We start from the raw sequence: 21,794 nt of genomic DNA on the forward strand, positions 1-21,794 counted from the left end.
GATAACACAGGCAGGAGACTGAAAGCACACACCCTCCAAACCCCCTGGAGTCCTCGCTTCTCCAGGCCACACCTTTCTGCCATGGTTACCTGTCCCCGGCAGGCAGGCAGGCAGGAGTGGACGTGCAGGGACCTACCGACTGCAGCCCCAGCGGGACCACGTGGGCGAGCAGTGGCCCCAGCAGCGCAGCCAACAGGAAGAGCTTTGACCAAAGGTATCTGGAGCTTTTTCCAGGACAAATAGAAAAACCATGTGAAGCAGCTGGACCCACGCCGGGCAGTCTCCTGTTGGAAATGTCACGTTGAGCCTCACGATGTGGGTGTAATCAAAGAATTGCGAGTTTTGAGAAAACATCCAGAAGGTCGGGAGAGGGAAGATGCGGCCAGCTCGTACCGCCAGGCTGTGGGCGTGCAGATTGCAGGCCCAGCAGCGTGGGTGGGGGAGGACGGATCTGGTGAGGGAGGGGAGGAAAGGGCTTCCCACACCCACCGGGATGACAACAAAAGAGGCTGCTTTCTGCGCATCTGCGCATCTGGGAAACCTATGTGACTCTTGCCTCTGTCACAGCCACTGGTTCCTTGGAGGTCAAAGGGCTTGAGGAAGGAAGGGGCTGTGTTGGGGTGTCCCCTCGATGTTTCTTGGGCTAGCCGTGGGTCTATGCTGTCACCTCACCCAGATTCCAGCATTAGTGACACACTACAAGCCTGTTATACTGCACGATATTCACTGAGAGACAAAAGATAGATCCTACTGACTATTCATTTTGCCTATCTGTCCCATGTAAATTTTCCTTCTTCATTTTGAAAAATGTTAAACCTAAGAATAATGCAAGGAAGACCCTTCACTTATAGTGACAAATTGTCAATATCCTGGAATATTTGCTTCCCCTCTCTATTTCTCCCTCTCTCTCTCCATACACACATACACATACAAACACACACACCTTTTTTTTTCCCTAGACCATCTGAAAGCAACTACTTCAGCCTGTAACTCCTAAGAATAGTCTCCTCAAAATCCACTTTATTCGTATGACAACACTTTTTAAAACCAGGATCCTTGTTTAAGCTCTCCCAGACTCCTGCATCTGGTTAAGTGTGCCCTCTTGGAATTATTGTCTTTAAAAAGAAGAGTGATAAATCAGTCGTAATGTCCTCATTAAATATTAAATGGGCCAGATCAGTTTTTGGTTTTTATGTAACGTGGATACTTTCAACTTCTCGTTTCTTCTGTTAATACACTCCTGGCCGGGTGGGGTGGAGACTCTGAGTTGTAGAGTCGTGTGGATGTATTTCCTTGGCAGCTTCTGGCACTGGCTCCTTAGACACTTGTTGAAATGCCCTTATAAGTTCATCTGCCCTCCAGAAAGTAGTTTCTGCAAAGGGAACACTCAATGTGTCACTGCTCCATGAGGAGGCCAACAAGGAAAATAAGGCAGCTCTAAGCCTTACAGAAGAGCCTCCACCCCCAGGTGAGAACTCGGTTTGGTTTGGATCACTGACTTTTTTAGTTTGCTCAATTTTTTTTTCTCATTCAAAAGAAGAAAGGATAAGACTGAACAAAGTGACACTAGGAACAAAGGAAGCATCATTGTCAGTCATAGGAATGCCATCCTCCTCTCACAGACATCTCTTTCTCTGTACTCCCTCACAGAATCTAGTGATGCCCTGGGCCTGGAGCAGGAGGCGTCAGAGGGATCCACAGCCACCTGGGCCCGGGCCCGGGCCCAGGCAGCTCCCTGCGCCAGCCCACTGTCCAGGCCTGGCCTCGGGAGAGCCTCTGGAAAAGAGAAAGGTGGGAGGAACATCCACATGGACCTCCAGAGCTTTTACATGGACCCCGCCTCAGCTGGGCCTTCAGGGCACAAGGAGGGGCATACCTCACAGAGCGCCCGCTCCAAGCCCAAGTCAGGGCACCCAGCCCGCTCTCGTCTTCACTGCCCCCAGCCATGGCCCACCCAGTGGAGCTGAACATTTCTCTCTAACCATCATGATCTTCCATAATCAGGCTCTAGCATCACTTCCCAGACCTTTCTTACAAAATTTCCGTTTATGTAGGAATACATCTGTCCATTTCAGAAATAGGATGTTTTTGGCTAACTGAATAGTAGGAAAGAAAGCAGGTATTTATTAAAGTAACTATTGTTGGCCAAATATTTTATATATATTATTTCACTTATTCTTCATAACATAAAGATAACATAAACATAAAGGAGGGTAGATCATCCCACTTTTCACATGAAGAAACTAAGCCGTAAAGAGATTTGTTTTTAATTTTTAAAAACTAAAAAAAAAAAAACGACATTGTGCCCAAGGTCACCCTGTTAGCAAGGGACAGATCTGTCCAATTTTAAATCTTGAGCCTTTTCAACCTCACCATGCTGAGTTACTAAATATATTAAAGATGGAGAGCCACGTTTGAAAGTCTCAGAATACAATAAAAAGCAGTGTTTCCAAACAGCAGTCCTCAAGAACTTAACAAAGCTTCGCTTAATTGGAATAAATTTCAAATAACTCAAAAACTCAGCTGAGCAGAACCAGCTCTTTCACTGAGGATTTAAAAGGCACTTTGGGAACTTGTAATGCCTTGGGCCCGTCATTATGGACATCAATTATCATCGTGGAGCGTGGCAGAAAATGAATCTGGCTACTGTCGCCACTGCCCCCTCCCAGGCCTGCCCAGGCTCACACTTCCTGCCTCCTCAGAGTCTCTGTGACTCCTCTCTGTTGCTGGCACCCAGCCCCTGACTTACAAACATGCTCACATCTCCTCCGCCCTGGAAAGACCCTGTTCCCTTACCCTCTACCCTCTTGAGCCGCCATCCTATCCCTCTGCTTCCCGTCCCCTCTAACTTCTTTTACAAAGCTGCATGTCCTCACACAGGTGACCTTCTGGCCCCAGACCCTACTGAAAGTGCTCTCTCCAAAGCCACTCCATCACCAGACCTGGCGACCTTCCTAACCTGCCTAAGGGTGTGAATCTGCCCACCTCCTGCTTCCTGGAGAACTTCCCCTCCCTCATCTCCCAGGTCCTCCTCCTGCTCCGATCGCTCCTCTTACCACAACAAACGTGTGGCTCTCCAGCTGTGGAGTTCTGACCTTGGCACCTTTATCATGTACCCTTGGCTGTGCCCGCCCCTCCAAGGACTTGAGCTCTCATCCCTGCGCCAGCACCTCAAGACGCCCCTCTCACAACCTCTCATCCAACATTTCCCAGGATCTGCGTTCCTGCCCGACTCCTGACCTTGAAAACAACTGCTCCACTGGACGTGTCCTGGAACAGCCTCCTCACCCGCTTCCTGACCCAGCCAGTGCCTCCCACTTCAGGTCCCCTCTCTCTGCCATCTGCATGCCCAGCCTCCCGGCCCATCAGGCCCACAACCTCCCCGCGTGTCACGTCCTGCAGATTCTCCTCTCAGATCCCCTGCTCCTCGCCCCTCTGGTCCAGTCAGGTTAGGGCCCACTCTGCCTCTGCTGGTCCCCCTGCTCAGTCCTGCAGAGCCTATGGACTTATCTTCCTAAAGCACGGCTCTGATTGGTTAAAAAAACAGCCACCACCTAACCAAAAACTCAAGAGATCTTCTACTCTCTATTGCTCTGCACTGTCCTCCAGTCTCTTCTCCTCCTGGTCCCCACACGTGCCTTGTATTCCAGCTGCACCAACTCATCTGCCTCTTCACACTAGCTTACACCATCCCCTCAACATGGGACACATCCACTCCTTGAATCACCAGGCCAACCCTCTAAGTCCCTGCCCATGTCAGCTCCCCAACTGTCCTTCTTCCTCAGACAGGGGAAAGTGGTTAAGACTGAGGCCCCTAGAGCCAGACTGCCTGCATGAACTCAGCCTGCTTGGTCATTCTGTGCCTCAGCTACCCCACCTGTAAAATGGAGCTGCAACCCTCCTAGAGTCACTGTCAGGATTAAATGAGGTAATGCATCTAAGGTTTTTGCAGCAGGAACTCTCAAATAGTGAGTATTCAATAAATATCAATAGCTCAATTATCCCTGAACTAGTCCAGACTTGGGCCTCATGGCACTGCCTGTCCCCGTCTCACTCTTGTCTTTTTTTTTTTCTTTACTCCTATAGAACAGTTACTTGCATGGATGTCTCAGCCTTTTGGGGCCAAGAATCACATCTTCAGCATCTCTCTCCCTAGCACTATTCGAACACTCAAAAGGCACTCCACAAATGCTTTGTTGAATTGAATAAAATTAAACAACAGGTATTTAGATTGAGATCAAAAACTGTTTACTCTATTGGGAAGAGGCTCTACTTCTGAGGGACCCATGGCCACGAAACTGGCCTCAACAGGAAATGGAAGGAATCCCATGGCTTTAGTAACTTCGTGTGGAATGAGCAGAGAAAACAAAATAGAATTTTCTGGAATGAGGCACACACGGAATCCAGCTATACAGGAAACCACCCCAGCACGTCATCTTTGTGATCTGAAGAGCTCTGCCCCAAGTGGCCCTGACAGAACTCAGCATCAAAGGCCATCTTTCCAAGGTGGAGGCACCAGCCCGATGAGTCACAGCAGCCATTCCACCCCACGGACACCGTTTGTGAAAACCAGCCAAGGAATCACGAGGGAGGGTCCACTCCAGCAGGATGGAACAGGACTTGGCAGCGGAAAGACTCCAACTCTCTCTACCCAGGCCCCCAAGGTAGCCAGCCTATCAGAGTTACACTCGGGGTGGGAACAAGGATGCCTATCTTTCCCCTAAATCAATGCCCTCTCCCAGTCCTTAGGAAAGCTAAAAGCTTAGGCTCTGTCTCCATAAGTGCATACCATCCAGAAACGTCTGCAAAGGCAGCAGAACCCAGGGCAAGCTGCAAGGGAAAAAAGGAACTGAGGATGAGCAAGAGAGCCACTTTAGTCCTCAGGAATGAGACCTCCAAGAACACCAGTAGACTCCTCCCCAAAAACCTCAGGCTTGGAGGAAGGTGGAGAAGAGTGAGGAGTATGTCAGGCATAGCAGTGAGGCCCTTGGCTGGCCCCCAACTGGGCCAGTCCAACCCCGCTCAGCCATCAAAGCCCAGCCCAGGAACAGTCCCTCCTCTAAGGTCCTATGGTACCTCACTGGGCACCATCCATCTGGCTCTGAGACGAACACTGCCTGTTATTTTTGGGTGACTTCTCCTGTTTGCTCAATCACTAACCTTACTCTCCTGTGTGTTCCCTGAGTGAAGGGAAGACCTCACATTTCACTTCCTTCTACCCCAAGGCAAAGCCAATGATTCGGCTCCACCCAATAGGTTTGGAACAATTCTGAGCAAAACTGAGGGAGGCAGAGTCACAGACAACTCATGCCCATACTCAGGTGGCTGACAATCCGGCTCCCTCCAGTGTGACGTGGGCTGTGAGAGGTATGAAAAAGGAATCACATCCAGGGCCAGGAGCAGGGAAGAGATCAGAAAGGATTCTGAGAGAAGGCAATATTCGAGATGATTTAAACATGGAACATCCCAGTTGTGATGGGTCGTGTTGCTTGGTTACAGGGTTGGTGGGCTGGTAGGTTGGTTGGCTGGGTGGATGGTTGATTGGCTGGATGACTAGTTGGTTAAATGAATGTATGAATAAAAAATAAATGAGTGAATGAATGAATGCCAACAGGTGAAGTTGAAGATCAAGTTTGGACTGGTCCAATTCTATTAAAGATGATCAGTTTAAGTTTCATGACACTGTGACACTGTCCCAAAGAGATCAGCATAGTATTTCCTTTCATTCTCCTTACTATGTACATTCTCTCATTTGTTCAATATTAATTGTCAGGTCAAAGGACATAGCTAGAAACAACAACAGAGGAATAAGGCCCACTCCAGTCCTCAAAGAGTATCATGGAAGTAAAGATGAATTATCAAATCATTAGGCTCTGTTGAGTGTTACCCATGATACAGAGGAGCAAAAGAGAAGCAGCCAACTCTGTAGACCAGGCTGGGATTAGGGTGAAATATATAAGGTAACTAGGATGCAAAATTTAAGGAGGCACTCACTCTTGGGTTCATGGAGGCACTACACTGCAGTTGAACCACCTTAACAGTGAGTGCCTCCTTAAATTTTGCATCCCAGATACCTCACATGCTTCACTCTCATCCTGACCCCATTGCTGGTCTCTATATGGGCCTCTCTTTGGGGTTTTGGAAGCCAGATTCTGCTGGAAGCTGGCTTGCAGACCAGTTGATAAGCATCTTAGAGTGAGGGTAAAAAAGCACTCAGGAAAGAAAATCTTTATACACCTCCCCTGCTCTCTGACACTCACCTCCCCAAAATTATCCCTGAGCTTTAACAGCCTCTTTCCATCTAGCAGCAGCAGCAGTAGCATCCTCTGCATGGAACATCCTCCCAGCCTGCGTGCCATGGACTTGGGCCTAGGGCAGAGCTGGCAAGACCTGATCAGAGGAGGATCTCAGAGCTGCTATTCTGATGTCCAGAGATGGGCAAGATGAGATCATTCACCCTTCCAAGGAGAGGTGTGGACACTCTCTTACCACTTTAGCCACACTTTCTTGATCTCCAAGGAAATGTGAGTCATAAGAAGTCTCTTTCCCCTGGAGGGTACATTGAATCAAAGACTCAGAAATCCTGGACCTGAAGGTACTCAGCAGCTATAATTACGGCACAGGGGTAAGGGCGTCAACCCTACTCCTGGAGGGCTCCAAGTGGCCTGCAATGTGCACTGGAGCTATTTCTCATCTTTAATCTCCTGGGCATGCTAGGGAGACATGAGCACTCAGAGGAGAGAGAAGTGACGTTCCACTGTGGCCCAGGGCACACATGTAAGGTAAATGTGGGTAAGAGGTGGGAAGGAGAGCTAGCTGGGCACAGGGCACCGAGGGCAGGTGTGGGTGCAGCCATTCCCCCCCCCATCCCAGGAGACAGGTCCCTGGAGTCAGTTATAAAGAGGGAGCTGGACCAGCACAGGAGCCCCAGGCAGGCCACCTGCTTGCACGGGGCTGCTGGCACACAGGAATGCAACTGTGTGTTCTGTATGTTTTGAGTCAGCTAATTTCAAGCCTCCAAATAATGTACAGAGACAAATTAAAATGGAAATTCCACTCATTATTGTCCCATGCAAGGCAGATGTTTTAGAGTCAGGATGCTCAGATATGGGGAATAGTCAATAAACCACAAATGCCACATCCTCTGCCCAGCCTCTGCCAGCCCCCAGATGGCATCACTCCCTCCCTCTCAGGATGCAGGCAGGTCTCAGCTTATGACCAGGAGCCCAGGATGGGTAAGTACCCAGGAGGGGCTGGATTTCTTTCATCTTTCTCCCACCAGAGCGTGTTTTCTTCATCGCTGGTAGGGGCCTGGGTGAAATCATGCAGCAGGGCCAACCCTAGTCACTGGGGTCCTGAAGATTGATGAAGATCTGCTGCCACCTACTGTCCATTTTCCTGCAAAACCCCAAAATCTGACCTGGGCACCCCCAGTGTTAGAGTGGCTGAATCCCTGGAATTGACTACTGGTTTCAACACAGAGGCAAGGACACTGACGCTTTGGTGGGGCCATGGCTGTGTCCGGGCTGCAGAGACCTGCACAGAACAAGGCAGGCTAATCAGCTATTCCTCTCCAGCTGTTACTAGTTCACCATGAAGTCTCTGTGTTAAACACAGCCCCTCCAAGTCCAAGGCCCTCCTGTCCATCAGCAGCGCCCCCATCTGCTCCCAGATCTTCCACTCCCCTGTGAGGGCCACAGTTTAGCACCCAATTACACAGAGCGTCAGGCAGGCCCTGGGCTTCGGAGCCCAGAGCCAGCCCCTTCTTCCACATCCCTAGTGCCGGATCTCGGCGCCAAGAAAGCTCAAGACACACTTCCTGTCTGATTGAGACAGCAGGGCATCACCCAACCGTGAAGCCAGTAACGGGGTAACACGGTACTCTTGCAAGGAGGGCTGCGGGTGTCTTGATGGGAGGGGCTGTCTGTGGGTCTGTATCAGGCTTCTTTCTAGTCTCCCACTCTGGGGTCATCTCCTCACCTGTAAATGATCCCTGCTTGGCCTGCCTCACCAGGGCATCCTATGCACCAGAGGTGATGGCCACAAGCAGGCTTCAAGCTTGTCTATTTTTGCTACACCACTGGGAGCTGGGTGAATGTAGAAGACACCGTGAGAACTGACATGGAAGATGCAGATGTCCCCCCTAGATGCCCTTGACGGGGCACACCCGTCCCAGCTGCTGACTGTGGTGGCTGCTAAAAGCTCGCAGCTGCACCCTTCTTCAGAGAATCACCCTTCACCAAACTCACCAAGAAGGTGGCACACTGCCCACCCCACCCCAGGATGGGCAACCCATGGCCAGTGACTGACACAGCTTAAAAAAAAAAAAAAAAGCCTACTCCTGGATTAAAAGTGGGATCAGCTCTGGGTCAACTCACTCTCAGCTCCCTATGGGAGCAGCCTAAGACCCCACATCCTTGCTGAGACCTTCCGCTGCCCTGTCCTGCTTCCCTCACTGTCTTCCTCCTGAGAGCACACCCCAACAGATTGCATGCCCCTGACCCTCCATCTCAGGCTTAGCTTCCAGGACACTGGTTCCCAAAACTTGGCCTGCAGCCCATCACCTGGAGGGCTTATTAACACACTGTTGCGCTTTGCCCCCAGAGTTCCGATTTAGCAGGTCAGACAAGCTGTGTTTCTGACAAGTTCCCAAGGGATACAGATGCTGCTGGTCCAGGAGTCACAGTTTGAGAATAGCTGTTCTTGGGACCCTGACCTCAGACAGAAATCATTCAGCAAGTAATAGATAAAGGGGTTAGAGATGGCAGGACTTAACCATGCAGCGGTCAGCCCGCCTCCCAGCTCCGAAACCTGCAGCCGGAACAGGAGATCATGACCCAGCAACAGAGCCTCGTGCTCAGGGCTGGGGGTGACTCCAGGCTGCCGAGCCCTAGAACATTTTACTATAGGAGCTCAGAGGAGCCCACATTCCGGGAGGGACTCCAAAGGAAAAGGCCCCCGGTTTACAGGCTCAGTCTTTACCCAGGATGGACCTCAGAGGTCAACCGAACAGACTGTGAGTCTTAGTTCACAGAGAAGGCGGAAGTTTGGTCTAAGCACACCCGAGGCCATATGTACAAGGTAGGATGGGGGAGGAGCGGTGTCAGAGATGAAGGAGCCACTAAAGAGCAGTCCATCCAACCCCTCCCCTTACAGACAGGAACACAAAGCCCCAGAGAGGGCTGGAGATCTGACCAAGGTAGAAATTCAACCTGCAACACAGGAAAAATAGGTGTTCGATTTAAAGGCAAGACAATGATTTTTCACTGTCCTCAGAGAATATCCGTGAACAATCCTATTACATGGGCTCTAGCAATAGTCCTGGTGTGGGAGACAATCTCTTTACCACTTCAATGAGGCCCCGAGGCCAGAATAAAATTGTCCTGTCACCACAGCATCGACAGGGTCTGAAATGAGAACCACAGGACAACTGACTGCTCACATTTGTGGATTCCAGAAACGTGGTCTCAGACTCACAGGCCACAAGGAGACCAGTTAGTAAAGAAACACCACTGGTCTGATAGAAAGCATCACAGTGGCCAGGGCTATGGACCATGGCCCAGTGCCTGTGACCTAAACCTGCTTCTCCCCATGTCGTCTTCGTCTCAGGGAATGGCCGCCCCATCTGGTGGTTGTTCAGCCAGATACTTGGGAGTCACCCTTGCCTCTTCTCTTTCTCTAATATGGCGCATCAAACCCATGGGCAAATCCTGCTGACTCGACCACATACAAGTTTCCCCTACAACCTGGAAGTAGACCGTTCCTACGAAACCTTTCCTAAGCCAAAATGGTATAAAGCAAAGAAGCAATTACCTTAGGACACATCTTGCTAAAAGAGGCACAAGATAAATCGAGATTAAGCACAGAGGCTTGCAGACATGGTTCCGAGCTATGGCAGCCCGATACGGAGTGTGACTCCAGGGCAGGAGCTCGGCCATGCCGCTCTCACTGCTGTTCAGGGTGCGAGCTGCCTTCGGAAGAACTCATTACAAAACACTGATCACTATTTTCCCTTTTGGCCTTTTTCCTTCCAAGCAAAAATCCTGTTAGGATTTCTTTTGGTTAGCTAACACAGGTCTTTTATAAAAGCAAAGTTGCATAAAGCTAACTTAAAAAGCAGAGGATCCATGTGTGTCTGTGTGTCTGTGTTAGAGTCCAGCCCACGTCTCACTACCTTCACTGCCACTGCCCGATTCAGGCCACCCTCAGCTCTCCTCCAGACAACTGCATTCTCCCCTGCCTGTCTCCCTGCTTCCAACCTTGCCCCCGTGAGTCCATTCTCAACCGCAGCCTACGAGCACCTAAGCTGAAGGCAGTTATCATCTTAAGGCTGTGGAAGAGACTTCTATTCGGGGAGAGAGGTGACACCACTTATTCATGTATTCACTAGACTCCAGAGCTAGCTGCCTGGGTTCAAATCCCTGCTCTGCCTCTTCCTAGGTGTGGAAACTGGGGCAAGTAAAGCAACTTCTCTGCATGACTTCCTTTATCTGCAAAACAGCAATTATAATAGTATTTCCCTCAGAAACCCTTTATGAGAGTTTAAAAAGTAAATTTACTTAAAACAGAACCATGTTTTGCACAAAATAGGCCAATATCAAAAGTTTATTGATCTCGTTATTTTTGTTGGTAGTAGTGGCAGTACTAATAGTACTAAACAAATATTCATTGAGTGCCTTTTGTGTACCAGCTACTATTCCAGGTGCAAAGGTCTCTGCTCTCATGAAACTTATATTCTATTGTGAAGAAGACAAATAATGGATAAGCAAATAAGTAAAATAATTTCAGGTAATGATAGGTGCTGTGATGACAATAAAACTGGCTGGAGGCGAGGGACCAGAGGTGAAGGTAGCCAAAGAAAACCACTGTGAGTATAGAACATCTGATTGACTAGAAAGAGACAGTCATAGGATGACATGGGAGCAGGGCCTTTATAGCTAGGGGACACGCTAGTTCTCTCTCATGTAGAAATAAGCTAAACATGTTAGGTGAACAGGAAAAAAAGCCTGTAGGGAAAAAAAAGGATCTGTATATAGCTATGTCATTCCTAAAAGAAAGGAGAAGTAGGGAACTGACCCTACCAAGATACTAAGTTATGACTACAAAGCCATGTAATAAAAGCTATGTTCACGTGGTTTTAGTTTTTAAAAAAAGACAGAACACCAGTCAAACACAACAGAGAGTTCAAAGACAGACTCATGTCTATATGGGAACTTAGAAGAGAATCAAGGCAGCTCCATAAGTCAATGGGGTAAAGAACAGAGCGTAGAGTAGACACTGGGATAACTGTCTCACTATATGGAGGAAAATAAACAAGAGTCTTTCATCCTAATAAATATAAAAGATTAAATACCTGAACATGAAAGCTAAAATTACATAGTTAATAGAAAAAATATGAGGGGATATCACTGAAACCTAAAGGAAAAAAAAAACTTAGTAAAGATTTTTAAAAATTCAAAAATGCATATCATATGCCAAAAAGAGACTGATTAATTATATCAAATTAAGAACTTCTGTTCAACAGAGGAGATAATGGACAAAATCATGGGGCAAATAACAGAAATACAGAAGATATTTTACAAAGTCTAAAACTAACAAGAGATTAATATCTAACAAAAGGAAATTAAATCCTCCTTGGAGGAAGGTAACTTTAACCAGGGCCTATACAATTATTCATATACAATGTCTGGAATTCAATCAAAATTATCAAAAATGCAAAGAAATTGGGCAAAATGATTAAAACCCCAGAGAAAAATAGACAATAGTAACAGACCTACAGGTGATCCAGATATGGAAGTTATCAGACAGGGACTTTAAAGTAACTATGAATAATATGCTCAAGAAAATAAAAGATGGAGAAACTCATAAAAGACTGATATCTACTTTTTTAAAAGAAATAGATATTATAAAACTGAAAAATAATTGAAATTAAGAATTCATTATACATATTTAATAGTATACCAGAAGAGAAGAAACACAAACTAGAAGACAGATTAAGAGAAAATATCTAGATTAAAGTACAGATAGAGAAAAAAGATGGGAAATATAGGGAAGAATTTTTTTTTTAACCCTGTAGAACACAATGAGAATATCTAGTACACGTGTAACTGGAGTGCTAGGAGAGAAAAGAGCGGATGAGACAAAAGCAATATTTGAAAAGATAATAGACAGTAATTTTCAAAACTGATGAAAAGTGTCAACCCCAAACTGCAGGAAACTCTACTTATCCCAAGCAGATTCATCAAAGAAAAATATGTCTGTGTATGTCATAGTAACACTGCTGAAAAACAGAGAAAGAGAAAATCTCAAAAGAAGCCAAAAAAAAAAAAAAAATCAGCCAGAGGTTAAAAAAAGTCATTATTACCTTCCAAATTATTCTTCCACACAGTAATAATAAAAATGCCACCTTGTTTATCAACAGAGATAATGAAATACTAAGATAAGACAATGAAATGAAATACTTAAAGCGCTGAAAAAAAATAAAACACCAATCTAGAATTCTATACCCATTGAAAACATCCTTTAAAAATAAGGCAAAATAAAGACATTACCAAGCAAAAACTGAAAAAAAAGTTATTGTAACGTATCTGCTAAAGAAATACTAAAGAAAACATAAATGCAATAATTATTCGGACTAAAACAAAAAATTATCAGGCTGGATTTTAAAAATCCAAATATATGCTGCTTCTAAGAGATAAGCTCTAAATATACACGAGTCCATAAAGAAATCTCAACGAATACCAAAAGATTGAAATCATACACATTATATCATGACCAAAGTAGAAATAAGCTAGAAAGCAAAAACAAAAAGATAACCAGAAAAACAGCCCAAATACTTTGAATTAGTCAACATATGTCTAAACAACCCATGTGCCAAAAGAATAAATAACAATAATAGTTAGAAAATATTTAAACTAAATTATATGATTATATAATATATTAATTTGTGGGTTACAGACAAATAATTACCTAGAAAGAAATTTGTAGCCTTAAAAGATATTATAAAAGAAGAAGATTGAGGTGAGTAGAAGGTGGGAGAAAGGGGTGAATGTTTTTCTTTTGCTTTGTTTTAGTTTAGTATCAATAAATTATAACAATTATTTTTAAAAAGGGGGGAAGGATCCTGGCAAACCCCACAGGCTTTTGGTTGGCACCCTTAAATATATGGCTACAGAATGGATGAACATGAAAATATGGAAAAAAATATATCATGAAAACACTAAAAGAAAGTAGTAGTCGCTATCCCTAAATAGACATTAGGGCAATAAGCATTACTAGAGACAAAGAGAGAGTTCATAATGATAGAAAAGTCTAACCAACAGGAAACTATAAGAATTATTTATTTATTTATTTATTTATTTATTTATTCTCTCTATATATATATATCAAATAACATAGCTACAAAATGTATAAGCAAAGTAGGCCCAGTTTACCTATGGTCACAAAGGGAGTTCATGGACTGTATCTGTTTAGCTTGCCTTGTACTATCAGTGCCTAAGTGCATGGCACGTATTAGGTGCACAGCAAATAACTAAAAAAGCCAGTATTACAAATCAGGATGCCTAATATTTCTTTTACCCACCCCTACAGAAATCCTAACAAGCATATTACTAGTGCTTAAAACATACACAACACACACACACACATACACCAAAAAACCCACAATAACCTACCTGGGATAGGATGGTGCTTACAGGCACGATGGGCTATGGATTCAGAAAGGCCTGGGCTCGTATCCCAGCTCCTTCACTTATTGGCTATGTAACCTTGGATAACCTCTATAAGTCTGTCATTCCTCATCTGTAAATTGAGGAATAATAATACCTCCTTGCAGGTTTTTTTCACGTATGAAATGGAAAAATATATGAAAAGTGCCTAATATAGTGTCAAGCACTAAGTAAACAATTAATGGTAGCAATTAATAATTACATGTATGAAATATTGAAAATAATCCTGGAATAGCAGAAACCACCTAAAAATTAGAATCAGAAATGCCAAAAGAAGAAGAAGAAAAGGAAGAAGAGGAAGAGGAAGGAGAACAAGAACAAGAAGGAGGAAGAGAAGAAGGCAGCTGAGAATCAATTAAGATACACATCAATAAAGTAGAAAATAATAGCAAATTAACCTTAAAAAAAGCAGAATGAAAGAAAGAATAAGAGTGGGAATCAATGAGTTAGAAAACAAACCTACAAAGCCAAAAGTTAGCTCTTTGAAAATAGTGTATAATTCATAACCCCCTAGAGAAACTAGTTAAGACACAGAACACAAATTACCGGTATTGGGAACAGAAACATACATCCCTATAGATCTTACAGACTTTAGAATGGCAATAAGAGAATATTATAATTACACAACTTTATACTAGAAAAGTTGAAATATAGATTAAATGGTTAAATTCTTTGTAAAAATAGAACCTGCCAAAATTGACACAAAAAGAAATACAAAATTTGAATTACAAAAACTTTCAAATCCATAATTTAAAACCTTTTAACTCAATGTTCAGAAGGCTTCTCCAGTAAATTCTCTCAAATATTTAAGGAAGAAATAACACCAATCTTACACTAACTCTTCAAGACAATTTAAAAAAAAAAAAAAAGAGGGATCACTTCTAGCACATCCTAGATACCAACATCTGACAAGGCTGTTGCTGCAAGAAAGGAAATTTGCCATCCTCCCTCATGAATTTATACACAAAACCCATGCAAAATATTAATAAATCAAATCAAACCATAGACAAAAAGATAATCTATCATAGCCAAGTGTTATATATTCCAGGAATGGAAGGTTGGTTTAATATTCAAAAATCAATCAGTGTAGGAATCATCAAGGTCTATTGTGAAAGAATAAAAGCGAAGTTAGAATAGGGTTAAAAACAATTTCCAAAGGAGGCTTGTGGGAGCTGACTCACCACCATACATCCAGCCTCCATACACTTCTTGTACCACATCAGCCTGACCACCGAGAAACAAGGAAGGTCAAAGAAACCTCCCCAAGGCTTCTGGGTGTGTGGGCTCTGGGTGACCTACAGTGACCACCATCACCACCTTCCCTAATTCACAGTCTTGCTCTGAGAGCCCAAGGAGCCACTCAGGACTGGACAGTTGGAAAAACCATCACCTGGGCACAGCACACTCACCTGAGGGCCGGGGGCTGGCTCCCCTGCCGTTTGAACGCTCTTTCCGGGCTCTCCTGGCTCGTTCGGGCACTCCCACCAAAGAAGGAGAACTTCAAGGCGGTCCTGTCTGCTTCTGGGCCGCAGTCCACGGCTGGGCTGTCCTCTAAAAGATCTCGCCACCTGCCACTCCCCCTCTGGGGCAGCCCTTTGCCTGGCAGGTGAGGTGGGCTGCTGGGCGAGGTTCTCCGCTTTTCCGAGGTCAGCTGACTGAGCGGGTCCAGGGGGCTCCTGGGGGTGGATCCGGTGCCTGCAGCCCGGCCCTCCTGCGGGGCGGGACAGGGTGGGGTGTGAGCTGAGAGCTCGGGCACTGGTGGGCTCCCTTCCTCCTGCGCCTGGGCCCGGCTGCTAAAGGCCGGGGACCGCTTCATGGAGCGTTTGTGGAGGGAATCCTGAAAGGCGCAAGGACAAAGCAGTGAGGCTCCCCCGGCAGGAGGTGGGAAAAGACCCCATTTCAAGCGCTTACCCATGATGCTCCCTCCGCCAGGAATGTCCTTCCCCATCCCCAACTCCTTCTCGTAAAATCCTACCTACCCTTTGAGGAGAGCCTCAAGGGCTACCACTTCTGTAATGCTTCCAGGGCACCCCAACGGCATGAACCCCAACAGTCCGCCTCGGCCCTCCGCGCACACCACTTACAGAGAGCAGGTTCCAGCTGTAGGTAAGGCCACAGCTCCGGGGGTCAGACCTGTGTTCTAATTCCTGCATCACATCCCCTGTGGTAAAATCACTGAACTTTGTCCCTCACTTCCTCCACCAGTAATATAACCTGTCCACAATCCACTATGTGTAATTTCTAAATCCCAAAATCTCTAAAAGTGAACGTTTCTCTCGGAATCCTGTGGAAAATTCTTTTTCAATTGTTATGAGGTTGCTTACAGTCTTTTTTTTAAGACTCTGAATATTCATATATTTTGCTGCAGAAATGTTTTGCCTATAGGGTGCAACTCCAGACCCTCTTGCAGGCGTTCAGTGGTCTGTGCTTTATGTACCATATTTCCTTTCTGCAAATTTTTTTTTTAAATCTAAATTCCAAAACACATTTGGCCTAAAGATTTTGGATGAGGGATTGGGGACCTGCAGTGTCTATCTTCTGCAAGACCATGGTGAGGACTAAAGAAGAGACCCATGTAAGGCACTAACACAGAGCCAGACCCGTCACAGCAGCCAACAAATATTAGCTACTGCTATGTATCTTTGCCCCTGCTCCCACTTACATATGGCCTTAAACCCCTCCTGCCAGGTAGACCAGATGGTGGAGGCTATTCTTCATTCTCTGGTGTCCACAGAGCTCCCAGTTCAGTGACCTATACCTAGTAAGCACTCAAGATTTCCTTACTTTTTGAAATGAAGGAATTCCAGGGGAGTCAACTGAAATAACCTCTCTCACTATCCATCATTAACCGATGAAATGGGAACTCAACGTTGTTACCAATCTGAAGTGGAGGAGTAGAGGGAGGGGACAAAATACACCTGCTGGGCTTTTCCTGGGTTTAAAATTCTGGACCTCTCCGCATTTCCAGAAATAATCCTGAGCCAAATGGTAAAGCCTGTGCCGGAAAAAGAACAGCTAATTCTGTCATGTTCCCACCTAGTGGAAATTACTAGGCACTCTAAACCTCCTCCAAAAGCCACCCAGGGCATCCCTTGCCCCAGAGTGAGGGAAACATTAGTCACCATTCCCAAGGGGACCCAAACTTCCAGCCAAGGGCAGGGCACTCAGGCTCTTACTCATCCTTCAAAAGTGCAGAGCTGGTCTGGCAGTGAAAAATGATGCAATATCCAGAAAACCTTGCTCTTTCTTCTTGAGCAAACGGTAAGCATGGCCAACGTAATCAAAGGCCCGCAGAACACCAGAAAACTTCTACTTCAATGTTCCTCAGGGGATTACGATACCCCAGGAGAAAAGAACCCCTCCGAGAACAATCATTTCCCCTGTTGGGAGAAGTCTGCGGCAATCTCTTGGCAGTGAGGCAGGTCCAAGTCATCTCCCTCACACCCCAGTTAGGAAGGGGTCTGAACGGCATGGACCTGATGATCAGAAAGTCATGGCAGGACAGGACCCTCGCATTCATCTGGTCCACCAGTTTCCAAAGTGTGACCCACAGACCTTAGGGGTCTGTCCCCAAACCCTTTCAGGGAGATCGAAACTATTTTCATAATAATAATACAACATGATTTGCTTTTTTTCACTGGGTCAGCATTTGCAGTGATGGTATAAAAGCATTGGTGGGAAAACCTGCTGGCCCTTGGCAGGAATCAAGGCAGCAGCACCAAAATTTACTAGTACTTAAGGTATTCAGCACAACTTGCAATAAAAATAAATAAGTAAAATGTTAATTTCACTTAAGAATGTCCTTGGTGGAACATAAAAAATATTAAATATATTCAATCTTGACCCTATGGTATACATCTCTTTAATAGTCTGTGTGACAAAATGGGAGGTAGATATGAACGTTCTGTGGGATGCAGAGGATGACTGTTGTCTCCAGGAAAAGCACTTATGCAACCAACCATCTGAGTTGTGAGCTGAACTCGATATTTTTTTCATGGAACAACTGATAGACGAACTATGGTTATTCAGACTTGAGTCTCTGGCAGACATTGTCTTGAAAATAAATTGAACCTGTCATGTCAAGGGAAACAATTGATCTACTGTTGTCAGTGATCAAATACATGTTGTCAGGTAAAAAGTAGAATTTGGGGAAACTTGTCTTTGCCACTGTGAACTTGAGAGCTTCCAATACTTAAAAACTTTCTGATGAGTAACATCAAGAAATGTGTTTTCTTTAGGGGTTTTGGGGTTTTGTTTTGTTTTGTTTTGTTTTTGTATAATGAAATGTGTCAACATTCGGAAGATCTACATAACCTAGTAAACCAATAATTTCCAAATGACCAGTGCATTATGTTACAAAATCATGCAGTGGTAAAAGATTCATCCAAAGTGCAAGACAAATCAATAGAAACTGATAAAGTACAAAAAGTTCATTGGCATGGTGTCAGATTCCACTTTACGAAACTACAACTTGTCTAGCTTTGGTGCAGTATTTAAAGAATACTCCTAGTTTTCTGAAAAGACGATTAAAATACTTTTCCAAATGCATGACCAGCTCCAAGCCATGAAATTCCAGATCTCGAAGGGACATTAGATACCTAACCTAACAAACAACACCACGGCCAAGAGAAATAAAGACCTTGTCCAAAAATCTCACCAGATATAGGCAGAGGCAGGGAGAGGGTCCACTGCTTGCCAAAACTCCAAATGAATTGGGAGAACAGTGCTGGCCTCAACAGTCACACCCACATCTAAACATGTAGCACGTAAGAGTGGGGGTGACCAGTCCTGGACCCAGATGAACTATTTTTGGCTTGTTTAGGCTCCCATTTTTGGTTTGCTTAGGCTGCCTGATTTGACTGCTACTACAGAGTTGAAGTTTGGTGTTTGATTTTCCTTTGTTTTTCGGTTTCTCTTTTATTTTACAAACCCCTTTTACGTTCACTCTCTCATCTGGTTTAGTCTCCCTGCCACGGCCCCTCCTTAAGGGAGACTATAAAACATCAGTGTTAAATTTTTAGAATTTTTTAAAAGCAAAACAAAAGTGTAAGGATTGGGATTCCTCTTTCCCTTTTGACTATCATGTTTTTAAAAATAAAAAAAGATGTTCTCTAGATGTGGATGGGTCCCCCATTCCTGTACTGCAAACATAAAGCTGGGTAGATGTGTTCTCACTTGGCAAAGGAATATAAAACCATGGCAACCACCTGGTTGACAAGATGGGTTAAGGTGAGCGCAGGGGAGGTGATGAGGCTGCCCGTGGTCCCGCGGGGAGTTGACAGTAGAGCCAGGAAGGAATAAAAAAGGCGGGTGTTCTTCCCATCCCACCACACAGATCCTCCCGTCTTGTGGGGTACCCCAAATAAACCCAGACAGCCCCTTAAGCCTTGTCCGGTTCTCGCTTTCCATGGTCATGATAACAGTAAGAGCACCAACCCCACCTGTGAGGAGCTGGCGATGGGACCGGCCATCATGCCTCGGACAATCAGGCCAGACTTTGGCCTGATCTTCTCTCCCATCCTTTTTGTGTCCAAGGAAGGCTCTGACAGCTGCAGCTTGTCCATCTTCTCCCAAGCAGGAGCCACAGGGGGGCTTTCAGCTGGGACAGTCTGCACGGGCTTACTTCTGTGTGAGGGCCTTTTGGACGATGCAAAATTACCAAGTACATCCCCATCAAGATTGTCCTGTCTGCAAAAGAGGGCAGGACATGAAAACAGACTCTTCAAAAGGAATCATTAGCAATGATAATAAAATCCACATTCAACAGGCATTCACAAATCTGTGGTGATGTCTAACCAGTCAGTGCTTTATCATTAAAGGTAAAGAATATAAAAATACCTTTGTATTAGGGCAAGTCTGGCCTATAAAATGAGACCAGGAAACAAGACACAAAATCAGTGTTTCATGGCCTTTTAGAGTTCTATTTTTTTTTAAGAAAATGCAAACAAAGCAAGCCCCTGAACCTTATAAATCATGGACTTTAAATTAAACATTTTGAAATCATTAAGTATCCTCCGTCACAAAGCGGTCCATTCCCCTGGCCTCTAGAGAAAAATAACGTGCTCCATCATGACAGGGATTCTTAAAGTGCAGAGTGTGGGAGGCTGAGTAATGGCTTCCCAAACATGCCCACGTCCTAATCCCTGGAACCTGTGAATATGTTACCTTACATGGCAAGAGGGACTTTGCAGACATGATTAAGTTAAGAATCTTGCGATGGGCAGGTTACCCAAGATTGACTGGGTGGTTCCAGTGCAATCACAAGGGTCCAGATTAGAGGGAGATAGGAGGATAAGAGTCAGTAGTAGATGTGACAACAGAAGCAGAGGTTGTAGTCATATGCTTTGAAGATGGAGGGAGCGGGCACAAGCCAAAGAATGTAGGCAGTCTCTAGAACCTGAAAAAAGGAAATAGATTCTCCCCTCAAAGGCTCTAGAAAGAACCAGCTCTCCTGACACCTTGCCATTAGCCCAGTGAGACCAATTTTGGACTTCTGACCTCTAGGACTGTAAGACAATAAATTGGTGTTGCTTTAAGACATCATGATGGTTAAATTTTATATGTCAACTAGGCTAGGCTATGGTGCCTGATTGTTTGGTCAAACGCTAGTCTAGATGTTGCCATGAAGATATTTTTAAGATGTGATTAATATCTACAATCAGTTGACTTCAAGTAAAGGAGATTACCCTAGAAAAAGTGGGTGGGTCTCGTTCAATCAGTTGAAGCCCTTGGGAGCAAAAACAAAGGTTTCCCAAGAAGTAATTCTGCCTCAAGACTGTAACACAGAAATCCCACCTGAATTTCCAGCATCCCAGTCAGCTCTACAGATTTCAGACTTGCCAGCCCCTACAATCATGTGAACCAATTTCTTAAAATAAATCTCTTTATTTATACATACAATATTTACATACACATATATACTTACACACATATATATAAAAACATATATATATATACACATATACATATATCCTATTGGTTCCTGTTGGTTTTGTTTTTCTGGAGAACCCTGACTATTAGAACCATTGAGTTTATAGTAATTTGTTTCAGCAGCAATAAGAAACTAATCTACAGTAAAAATGAGAAGAGGTACCTGGCTTTGCTTGTTTCTGACAGTGATGTTCTCCAGCTTGTATCTTCATCTGCAAGGTCATATATATTTACCAGCGTGGTCTCTGAGCATCTCAATGGTAATTTGTTATTTTTCTTTGGAAGTGAGAGTGCAGGGATTGGAGTTTCTTGAGTGAAATTGTTAGCAGTCTTTCCAAACTGATCCAGAAAATATCTGGTAATGAGTTCAAGGTTTGTTTTTAGAGGATTTTCCTTTGCCTATTATTTGGAAGAATGAAAAATCATTAATTTTATGTATTGCTTCAGGGGAAGGGTTGAAAAGACAGCTATTCCAATTGTTTGACATAAGTTTATCACCTTCTCACTCATTCATACATTCTTTCAGCAAATGTTCACTGACCACCTTTTACATGTTGGGTACTGTGTTAGGTAGCAACACAGAGATGAAAATAAAAATCTGTACCCTAAATGAACTAGCATCCAGTGCATGAGTCAAGTGATTTATAATCACTTGATAAATAAAATGTAATAAAATGTGATATGAACAGAGGAATACCCAAGCAAATTTCTTCTTGGTTTTTATTCCTGGGAACAACTTTATAATACATATATATATAATATATTATAAATATTATAAAGGATATATATATATATCCTTTCATTAAAAAATTAAGTCTTTAGGTTTGATAACTCTACACGTTTGTAAATATTTGGGACTTGAATGATTTCTTAGTTTGTGTATTCTACATTTAACGCTGGACACAAGGGATTACAGAGACGATGCAGCAGAGTGTTACTACAAAGAACACAGAGAGGCAGGCAGGCAAGACTGACTTCGTTTATATCCCAATCCTTAAAAAAGATAAAAAGAAACTCTTCAAAGATAGATTTTAGGAACAAATGGTATCAGTATTTCCCAACCCTGATGGCACTAAGTACTACTTTTTGGAGTTTTTTTTTAAAAGACAGATTCTTAGGTCCTTCTGAGTCTTACTA

General features: G+C 44.4%; 1 protein-coding gene across 3 annotated transcripts in view; it reads right to left on the minus strand.

Moving 5' to 3' along the window:
• The window catches only part of MINDY4 (MINDY lysine 48 deubiquitinase 4), a 108,341-nt gene that overhangs the window by 78,092 nt on the left and 8,455 nt on the right, over positions 1-21,794 (minus strand). For 2 of the 3 annotated variants that reach the window (XR_010381625.1, XM_010988047.3), the window contains exons 3-5: positions 20,821-21,056; positions 19,169-19,415; positions 15,137-15,564 (exon numbers count right to left, since the gene is read on the minus strand). Coding sequence is in view for 2 of the 3 variants with exons in the window: in XM_010988047.3 (XP_010986349.1) it covers positions 15,137-15,564; positions 19,169-19,415; positions 20,821-21,056 (911 nt within the window). In the remaining variant the exon portion in view is untranslated. The remainder of the gene's footprint in view (positions 1-15,136; positions 15,565-19,168; positions 19,416-20,820; positions 21,057-21,794) is intronic. The other variant, XM_064487474.1, reaches the window with a different exon arrangement.

The sequence above is a fragment of the Camelus dromedarius genome, chromosome 7 (assembly GCF_036321535.1).
Source record: "Camelus dromedarius isolate mCamDro1 chromosome 7, mCamDro1.pat, whole genome shotgun sequence".
Lineage (NCBI taxonomy): Eukaryota > Metazoa > Chordata > Mammalia > Artiodactyla > Camelidae > Camelus > Camelus dromedarius.